Source organism: Choloepus didactylus, chromosome 14, assembly GCF_015220235.1.
Source record: "Choloepus didactylus isolate mChoDid1 chromosome 14, mChoDid1.pri, whole genome shotgun sequence".
Lineage (NCBI taxonomy): Eukaryota > Metazoa > Chordata > Mammalia > Pilosa > Megalonychidae > Choloepus > Choloepus didactylus.
Window position 1 is genome coordinate 42,052,860 of NC_051320.1, and position 11,033 is coordinate 42,063,892.

An 11,033-nucleotide genomic window follows, 5' to 3' on the forward strand; every position below is an offset into this window, starting at 1 on the left:
TTTCCCAAACCTTCAATTTCTGGCTTTGTGCTTAAGAGTTCAGCTTTCAGCTTATCCCTTTCTTCTTGTATTTTACTAAAAGCTGCAAGGAGAAACCAGACTGCACTTTCCACACTTAGCTTGGAAATCTCCTCAGCTAAATACCCAAGTTCATCGCTTTCAAGTTCTGCCTTCCATCTGACATGAGAATTCAGTTTCACCAAGTTCTCCACTACTCTAAAACAAGGATAGCCTTTCCTCCAGTTTCCAATAACACATTCATCATTACCTTCTAAGGCCTCATCAGAGGTACCTTTAGCATCCATATTCCTACCAACTGCCTTTTCAAAGCAATCTAGACTTTTTCTAACAAGCACCTCACAATTCTTCCAGCCTCTATCCATTACCCAATTCTAAAGCTGTTTCCACATCCTTTGCCATCTGCAATAGCAGCATACCACTCCAGGTACCAAATTGTTTTAGTCTCCTTGGCTGCTCAAGCAAATGCCAACATAACGGGTTGGCTTAAACAATGGAAATTTATTAGCTCATGGTTTTGAAGCTAGGAAAAGTCCAAATTAAGGCACCATCTATGTGATGCTTCTTCCTGGTGTTCTAGGGCTGGGTGCAGATGATCCTTGGTCCTGGGCTTCTCTGTTGTATGGCAATGCACATGATGACCTTTCCTGGCCTCTCCCTTCTCTTCTGGGTCCTGCTGACCAAGTTTTTGCTTCCCATGGCTTTCTCTCTGAGTGAATTTCATTCTTATAATGAATGAAATATAATATAAATTTCATAAAATATAAAGGACTTCAATAATAGGAATAAGACCCACCCCGAATGAGGGGGGCCACACCTTAACTGCAGTAACCTCCTCAAAAAGGTCCTACTTACAATGGGTTCACACCCATAGGAATTGATCAAGTTTAAGAACATGTACACATGGGGTACACAGCTCCAAACCACCACACTCAGCAATAAAAAAGGAATGGAGTACTGATACATGCAACAACATGCGTGACTCTCAAAAACATTATGCTGACCGAAAGAAGCCAGATACAAAAGTATAGTTAATGTACGTTTTGATTTATATGAATCTTCAAAAAAAGTCTAAATCACAGTGATAGAAGACAAATCTCTGGTTGCCTGACAGGGGTGCTAAGATTGACCGGAATGAGGTACAAGGGAAACTTTTGAAGTGATGGAAATGTTCTACACCCTTATGGGGAGTATATAAATCTGTTAAAACTCACTGAAATGTAGCTAAATATCAGCACCTACCCAAATTGAATAATATATGATAATATATGATTATTTAGTTAAATAATAAAGACCAAAACATCTTGCTTTGAACTTTTGATAAGTATCTAGATTAGGAATGGAGACTGTAACAGTCAAATTTGCTAAAGGCTTTATTTGCTTTCTTGAGCATGAATATTCAAGATACCGCACACAATTGGATTAAAAGCAAATTAACAGCAAAGTAGTAAAACTAAATTTGATATGATCAGATTTTTAGAAATTTTCTGTGTTTATTTTCATTTATAAGGAGAAAACTAGATGGGATGGGGCATGTTGTCTGGGGGGGGCTGTATGCATAGAAGATGAAATGTATGTGCATGTGAGAGAGAGAAAGAGATGGGGGGGGAATGCCTAGAAAAAGAAGAAGCAAAGACTAAAATTTTATCAGTAAGTTTCTTAGTTCGCTATTTCTCTGGCAGGGGTATCACATAATAGAAATAGTTATATCAGACTCTTTTACCTTTAAGAAACTATACATTTATTAGTGTTCAAATTCCTTTGTTGGTATGATAAACAAACAATATTCTCGCCTTCTTAGAGGAGCAAAAAATGCACTGTTGGATAGCTGATTTATATTTCTGACTGTGAATCAATCAGTTGGTCTCTCATCAGTTTGGTTAATGTAAAGCAGCCCTCAGTGCACCTAAGGGAAAGTAGATAAAAGTCATGTTTCATGGATTTTTACTTGAAAAATCAAGTAAAAGAACCAGTGACACTCCAAGACACTGTCTGAGAAAACTAGAATGTACCATTTCACCTGTTACCACCAATGCCCAGCACAATGCCTTTGACAAAAGCAAGTCACTCTCTTAAATTATGTTTGTTTGTTTGTTTGTTTCAATATTGAGTACACAGCTTCAGAGCTCTAAGGAATTCGAAAACACAAACTCATTACCAGATGGAAAGAAATGTGTCACCACATTGGTTTTCCTCCAACTTTCTGCCAGCTCCTCCTCCTAATGTTATAATTTCTCTGTGATATGTATTAGGCCTTCTTCTCATTTTATTATTACTTTCAACCTCTACCTTGACTCCCAAATCTATATCTGTATGTTATCTCTGACCTCAGAAAGTAAATAAGTCTATCGAATATTGCCTATTTCACAAGTCCACTTGCATACCTTCTCACATTCACCTTAATTAGTCCAAAACATAGCTCTTCTCTCCCTTCACCACACCTCCATCTGCTTTCTCTGTAGTCCTATCTCAGTAAACTGTACCACCATCCATTCTGCTGTTCTTACCAGAAACCTGAGACTTCTTCCTCTCTTTCAACTCCAATACTTTATTTAGTCAGCTAATTTTACATCCTTAATAGCTACCACTAAAGTCCAAGCTACCACATTTCTAACCTGTCCTTCAGCAATGATCTTTTACCTGGTTTCTACCATCTGCTCTAGCCTCCAGCCTATCCATTCTTCACTCCAGACAGTTTTTTTTAAATGATTTACCATAACCTTTAGAATAAAATCAGGAATACTTAACATGGTTTACAAGATTTTTAAAAACTGGTTGTGGTACGTAACTTTAAAATGGCCCCCAATAATCCCCACCTCTGATACCCATACTCTTGTATAATCCCCTTCCCTTAAGTATAGAATGGTCCTGACTCCTTTCTAAGAAACAGAATACAGCAGAAGTGAAGGGATGTCACCTCCAAGATTAGACTGTAAAAAACTGTGACTTCCATTTTTGGTGTGCACACTGTCTCATGTGCACTCTACATTCAAATGAGACCAGAGCACGAGTCGACAGCTTGACTGTAGCCTCATAAGAGACCTCAAAGCCTACATCATGCTACTCTACTGGAATGTTCTAGCTAACTCCTAATCATCTCTTAGATCTCATCTCTCTTGACGCCTTTCACCTGCCTCTTGTCAAATCCAGGTTAGGCGCACCTGCGCTTTGTTTTCCCTGACATTTAACACTGGTTATATGCATTCACTGACTATCTTCCCTTCTAGTCTGTAAGATCAAGGAGCAAAGAGTTTGTTTCTCCTGTTCACTACTATATACCCAGAGCGCAGAATAGTAGCTGACAATATAGTAAGTACTCAATAAGAACATGATAGAATAAATGTCCAGAAATGGATGTTTTATAATATAGATTACAAATACTTAAAAAATAGAAAAATGAAATCTCTCTTCAGCAACCCAGAAGTAGCCCTAAATCTCTAGATACTTCTAAGAAACAAATACTTTCAACTCAGCTTATCCACATCATGCTGACTGAAGGATCTAGGAAAAAGGAAAACAGAAATGATGAGGGCTATAAAAAAGCATGAATAGCTGAGAAACTGGTATAATGCATAATTCAACTCCCTGAAAATTCAATATACCTAGAGGGAGGAAATAATTTTCATTGTTGCTTGTGGCTCAAAGTGTCATTTCATTTCTTACCTATCCTTCTAATCCCTCCTGATCTTGATTTTTTCCATCCTTTCTATCTTGCTTCCTTTATTTTAGTGGCTATATGAAGTTCCTGGTCTCTGGAGATACTCCTTTGCCTGCCATCAAACCCAACATTCTTCTAGCTGTGTGACCTTTTTCTCATAATTTCACCTTATTTAAGTTTCCTCTTCTGACAAAAATGGTTAAAATAAAGTACTTATCTCATTGGGTAGAAATGTTTAAATAATACTTAAAACACAGTGATTGATATATTAGCAAACCTTCAGTGAATGTTTATTATCATTTAAACTAAATCACCCCACTAAAATGAGATTTTTAAACTCACCAATGTTCTAATTGGAAACCTGAAGTTAACTAGTTTTATATTTAGTGCTCCTCCCGTCTCCTGACTGTATCTCCCTTAAGCTATAAGCTCTTCGCAGGAAAGCCTATCTTCCCTTCTAGTCTGTAAGATCAAGGAGTAAAGAGTTTCTGTTTCTCCTGTTCACTATTATATCCCCAGAGAGTAGAATAGAAGCTGACAATATAATCTTTCTATCCCCGCTGCCCCAGTTATGATTCAGAACACAGCAGGCAGCCAAAACGAGTATTTGAGTTTAAAACAATAAAAGATTTCGTTCAAGTGAAATATATCGCAGATACCAATGCCCAGAAATGGCACTATAATCCAAGATCCCGACATGCTCCCCTAACATTATGCAAATAAAACTAAGGAATAACTTAAAAAAAAAAAAAAAAAAAAGACCTAAACAGTACAAAATCTCTCCTTCGGAGACTTACGTAGTTGAAGTTTACCACGCCAACTTTTCAAAATCAGGTCGACTGACAGCCGCAAGGGCTGTTCGCCCATCTGGAATTCACCGACAGTGGAAGCTTTTATTACACAACGGTCAACGACTCCACCCCCACCTGCGTCTCACGTTCTCCCTGTTTTCACACAGGAAGGGCAAGAAGCAGGTTCTCAAGGAAGATGTGAGCCACCTCGTTTTGACCGAATAGAGATGAGGCTCGCGACAGAGAGAACCTGTCCGCCGCGGCTTCGGGGCAAGGGCGCTCCGGGAACACCTGACTCGGAGTTCCTTCCTCAATTCACTACATCTCTCAATGTGACGCGAGGCCAAGCCTGGAGAACGCGGGGGGAAGTCCGAACCCAGCCAGTGGTTTAGGGGGAGGAGCGGGCGCCATGATAGTAAGGGTACCTCAAAACAGCGGAGTTGCCTGGGGCCGCACCCACCGCGGCAGCCCGCAGCCCCCATTGGGAGCCGAGGTCTCGGGGCAGTGCCACGTCCCAAAAAGATAAAGTGCCACAGTCGCGCAACCAACGCCATGTCTAATACTCGCGGTTCTCACCATCCACCCCTCAGGGACGCTACCGAAGAGAACTGAACTAAACGCCCCCGCGTCCTTCTAGAAAGTAACGCTCACCCGCACTTCCGGTATAATCCCTCTTCCGGCCGCTTCCAATTTCCGGCTCACGGGTTCCGGGGGCGGGAACTAGCCCTATGGGGAGGGACTTTGTGGACCTTCCACACCTGCGCCGAGTCCGGTGAGCTGGTTTCATGGCTGTTGACTGCTGCTGCTACTTTCTCTAGGAACCTTTCACGTTCATTTCTTTCTACGGGAGGAAAAGTGCACAATTCTTTCACTAATATGTAAGCACATCATATTTATATCTAGTGTTATGTTTGTGCTGAGCATTCTGTCTCCCTTTGAGGGCCCCGGTGACTATGTACTTAAGTGTGTATGTTAATCTCTGATCTCCCTAGTCTGTCATACAGATTATATCCTATGCACTGATAAAGTGCCATTCATTTTTACAGAATGTCAGCTTCTCCTTGCAGAAGTTTTTAGGCAGTTTCCATTCACGCATCAAAAGTTCTAGGCATTTGAGTTCCTGCCCTACAGCACACGACATTGAGGGGGATACAAAATAAAATAAAACAGAAGATCAGAAACAGTGATGCAATTTTTTTAAAACCATAGAACTGTACAACACAAATGGTGAACTCTAATCTGTGGATTAGATTAGTATGGATTATTATAGTATAATTATTAGTATGGATTATTATAGTATAATTATAATATTGTTTCAAAAATTATGACAAAGTTATCACACTAATGCAAAATGTTAGTATTAGGGAAAACTGTATGAAGGAGAGGGGTATGGGAACTCTTTTTGCATGACTTTTTGTAAACCCACACCTTCTCCAATTAAGAAAAAAAAACACCTGCTCAAAATCCAGTGAAAAATCAGACAAACAAACAAAAAAGTGATGAAGCTATGTGCCGATATCATAGAAACAAAGAGAGGTAAATAATACTCCAGTACTAGAGAGTCAGAGAATGAAGGGAAGTTTGAGCCAAGAAGTGAAAGGGAATCAATTTTTTAAGAGAAAATAGAAATGATCAGATTTGCATTTTAAGAAGTTCCCACTGGAAGCAGTGTTAAGAATAGAATGCAAAGAGCTCTTTGAAATTAATTTCCTGTTTCAGTTACCCAGGACAGAATTAAAGTAGTGATAGTGGGGAGGAGAGAAGGAGATGCTTTGAGAGCCGTTAAGAAGTGGAATTGACCATAATTGGTAACCCAGCAGATGTGGCAAATGAGAGGAAGGAGTCAAGGATTACATTTAAGTTTCTGGCCGGTATGACTGTGCAGATAGTGGTGATTTGCCATTTTTTTTTTGGCTGCCCAACAAGTGAACACTCTCCAGTTTGGAGAATTCTCCAAATTATGAGTCCTGGGAGGATGCAGAACCTGTTTGCCACTATAGAGACTGACAACAATGGATACTCATTTTCTGAGCTAACCTTGCAGCTAGGGTGCAAATACATGATCTAAACTGTGTTCATCAGAGGCACCTGCCCCAGATTTTGAATGTAGGGCTAATGACTCAAAAGAGCTGAGACAGAATCTTCTCTAGCAGTGGCAGTGGTGGCAGCTGTCATACCCAGGATCCAGGGCAGTAGTCAGTAAAAGAAGCTGCCATGTTTGGTGCTCATCAGCAGGAACAGTGGTATACCCTCACTGACCAGTTCCATGGTATGGTTTGGCTGTGACTCCAGCTTTTTTCTCTCCAAGCCTGTATCTCTGGCATTTCTGGCAATTCTAGGAGCTATACCATATCCTCTCAATACGTTTTTTTTTTTTTTTTTCCCCTGGTTAAATCAGCCTGTATTCATTTCTGTTGCTTGCAACTAAGAACCTGAATCACACACTAAAATAGGAAGCATAGAAAAAGTAACAGGTATTGTACCAAGAAGACAATGGATTCAATTTAGAACATACTTAGTTTGAGGTAAAAAGATACACAAAACAGTGTAGGGTCTGGAGTGAGACTACCTGGTTTTACCCTGGCTCCATTATTTACTATGTGACCCTAGGCAGTCACTTAAATTCTTTGTGTCTCAATTTTCTCATCTGGAAAATGGGAGTTATAGAAAGGATGAAATGAGAAAATATATGTAAGGGCTTAAAATGATGCCTAACGTCATCTTCATCATTTGTGCCATACATGTAGATTTGATGTTTATTAGCATATAATGAGAGTTGGAGCCATGGGAGTGGTTTCCTCATCCGGGGCTGGAGGAAAGGCAAGAATAAGCCAAAGACAAGGCCTGGAAAATGCATATGTAAAGGGGCATGTGGCAAAAGAGGAGTCCATTAAAGAAACAAGAACAGGACACTAAACACATAAGCCAAAGATTTAAGAGTTTCAGGAAATCTTGAGGAATCACCCAGAATTTATTAGAAGAATTGAGTTTTTCACAGTGGCAGTTTGCAAAATAAATGCATGAAACAATGCTTTTTATGAATAATCAATAACCATTAGGGAAAAAAAGAGAAGAAAGATTCTGTTCACGGAGAAGACAGGAATGGTTGAATAGCTGAAGCACAAGGGATTTTGAAGGTGATAGAACTATTCTGTCTGATACTATAATGGGGAATACATGACATAATGCATCTGTCAAAATCCATAGAACTTTACATCACAGAGTGAACCCTAATATATGCAACTTTAAAAATTCCAGGAATGACTGCAGACTATGGCAAGAGAATATAGTTATATTACAAATGTATACAACAACTTCAGTGAAGGAGGTGGGGGTAGAAAGTACTGACCTCAGTAACCTTGGAAATGAGGGGAGTTTGACTAAAGGCAAGAGAAACTGCACATTAATACTGTAGTCTAGTTGATAAGGTTGTTTCCCTTGGGGATACAATTAACAATTCTAATACTTATATATCATAAACAGGAATTGAACAATTAAGTAAATGAATGGCAGATGGTGGGAGCCAGGTTTCTTACTATTGGAGTGGGAATTTACAGAAAAACATGGAGAGATGAGTAGAATGATCCATGTAATAATGGATTAGAATTGGAGACATCAGTCTAAACTCTTTTACATTAGTATAGATACAGATGGTTACATACAGTAAAATTAATAGATAAGTATATATACATGGGTTTCCTTGTTTTATCAATTAAAAGGTATAGAAGCAAGGACACCCTAGTGTCCAGATCTTTGTTTCTAATACCACTCTCCATTAAAAAGGAGCCATGGCTCCTTGAATAAATGGGTGATTCTAGGCCTGGAGCAGGGAATATACAAGACAATCCTGGAGCATCTTGTAGTGTCAGAACATTGGGAAGTGCTCAAAATAACCAAAACAAGCAAAAAATAAAAACAAAAACAAACAGCCTCACATTGATGGAGATATGTCAAAGACACACAGGAGTCAATTGAAAAAGCTCCCTAAGGTCATAGCAGGAACAATTTTAGCAAAAAAAAAAAAAAAATAATAAAGTAGGATTGGGTTCTAACCCAATGTATAAAATAAATATCCATCTATCCATACTGGTATACATAAGTAATTGAATAAATAAATGGGGGAGAAGAGACAAATTTCCCTTACAGAAGAATTTCAGATAATTTTTGTAGAAACTTTGCCCTCAAGGAGGTGGAGCATAACTCCCATTCCTTAAGTTTGGGTTGCACATAGTGACTTCCTTCCAAAGAGTACAGTATGGAAAAGGGAAACAAAGAGGAACTTCACAGTGGAGAAACCTGACAAACATTAACTCAGCCAGGTGATCAAGGTTGTGGTGGTTTGGAGCTGTATATACCCCAGCAAAACTTAATCCATTCCTGTGGGTGTAAACCCATGGTAAGTAGGACCTTTCTAGGAGATTACTTCAATTAAAGTATGGAACACCTCTATCAGGATGGGTCTAAATCCTATTATTGGACCCCTTTATAAGCATGATGAAATTCAGATATAGAGAGAAAAAGCCACAGGAAACAAGAAGCTGAAGGTTGGTGGAAACCAGAAGAAAGAGGAGAGGATGCTGTGTGCATTGCCATATGACAGAGGAGCCCAGAAGCAAAGATCACTGACCACCAGCCTCAGAATGTGTTTTCTGGAAGAAAACAACACCTTGATGATACCTTGATTTGGACTTTTTCCTAGCCTCAAAAACATGAGCTACTTAATTCCCATGGTTTAATCCAGCCTGTTGCATGATATTTGCTTGATCAACCAAGGAAACTAAAACAAAGGTCAGTATCAACTGTGATAGATCATATTGATATGTACCCTTGATATGATGTGATGAAAATGTCATGGTGTGTTCTTTCTCCCCAGAAACCATAACACCAGCCTGATCATAAGGAAAACATTAGACAAATTTCAGTTGAGGGACATTCTATTAAAAAAAGTACCCCTCAACACTGCAAAGGTCATCAAAAACAAAGAAAATCTGAGAAACTGTCATAGTGAGTTGATTTTAGACTCCTAGTCTTCAAAACTAAGTTAATAAATTCCTACTGTTCAAGCCACAGTCTGTGGTGTTTGTTATAGCAGACCTGGCAAACAAAGGCCAGCTTCAATTTCATTCTTTTGCATGTGGATATTCAGTTTTCCGAGCACCTTTGTTGAAAAGATTATTCTTTCCCCATTGAGTGGACTTGGCATCTGTTCAAGTTTGCTAATGCTGCCGGAATACAAAACACTAGAGATGGATTGGCCTTTATAAAAGGGGGTTTATTTGGTTACACAGTTACAGTCTTAAGGCCATAAAGTGTCCAAGGTAACACATCAGCAATCAGGTACCTTCACTGGAGGATGGCCAATGGTGTCTGGAAAACCTCTGTTAGCTGGTAAGGCACTTGGCTGGCATCTACTCCAAAGTTCTGGTTTCAAAATGGCTTTCTCCCAGGACATTCCTCTCTAGGCTGCAGTTCCTCAAAAATGTTACTCTTAGTTGCACTTGGGGTATCTGTCCTCTCTTAGCTTCTCCAGAGCAAGAGTCTGCTTTCAATGGCCATCTTCAAACTGTCTCTCATCTGCAGCTTCTGTGCTTTCTTCAAAGTGTCCCTCTTGGTTGTAGCAAGCTTACTCCTTCTGTCTGATCTTATATAGAGCACCAGTAATTTAATTCAGACCCACCCAATGGGTGGGCCAACACCTCCATGGAAATTATCCAGAGTCATCACCCACAGGTGTGTGGGGCACATCTCCATGGAAACACTCAAAGAATTACAATCTAATTAACACTGATAGGTCTGCCCACATAAGATTACATCAGAGATAATGGCGTTTGGGGGGACATAATGAATTCAAACTGGCACGGTATCTTTGCTGGAAAACAGCTGACCATAGATATATAGGTTTATTTCTGAATTCTCAGTTCTGTTCCATTGGTCTGTACATCTGTTTTTATGCCAATACCACACAGTTTTGATTACTGTTGCTTTAGTAAGTTTTTCTGGGGGTGTGATATAACTGTTTATAAGGTTTTATTATTTTTTATTAGAGAAGTTGTAGGTTTAGAGAAAGATCATGCAGAAAATAGGTTTCCCATATACCCACCCCCATTTTTAACATTTTGCATTTGTGTTATACCTTTGTTACAATTAATAAGAGAATATTATTATAATTGTACCACTAACAATAGTTTACATTAGGGCTCACGCTTTGTGTTGGTGTTGTACAGTCCTGTCATGGGGTTTTTCTCTTAAATTTTTTCTAGCAACATATATATCACCTGGAATTTCCCCTTTATCACATCCAGATATATAATTCAGTGGTGTTAATTACATCCACAATGTTGTGTTACCATTGCCTCTATACATTGCCAAAACTTTTCCATCACCCCAAACAGAAACTCTGTACCCATTAATAATTAATTCCCCATTCCCTACACCTATGCCAGCCCCTGGTAACCTATATTCTAGTTTGTAGGAAGTTTGAAATCAGAAAGTGTGAGCTCTCCAAGATGGTTTTGGCTATTCAAGGCCTCTTGCCATTCCTCTGAACTTGATCAACGGCTTTTCCG

At 39.3% G+C, this 11,033-nt stretch overlaps 1 protein-coding gene across 2 annotated transcripts in view; it reads right to left on the reverse strand.

The window, feature by feature from the left end:
• Window positions 1-5,107, reverse strand: part of RMDN1 (regulator of microtubule dynamics 1) — a 55,021-nt gene extending 49,914 nt beyond the window's left edge. The window contains exons 1-2 of one of the 2 annotated variants that reach the window (XM_037802553.1): window positions 4,474-5,031; window positions 1,742-1,924 (exon numbers count right to left, since the gene is read on the reverse strand). In XM_037802553.1, coding sequence (XP_037658481.1) covers window positions 1,742-1,759 — 18 coding nt within the window. In that variant the 5' untranslated portion in view covers window positions 1,760-1,924; window positions 4,474-5,031. Of the gene's footprint in view, window positions 1-1,741; window positions 1,925-4,473 lie in introns of both variants that reach the window. The other variant, XM_037802552.1, reaches the window with a different exon arrangement.
• Window positions 5,108-11,033: the final 5,926 nt, after the last annotated feature.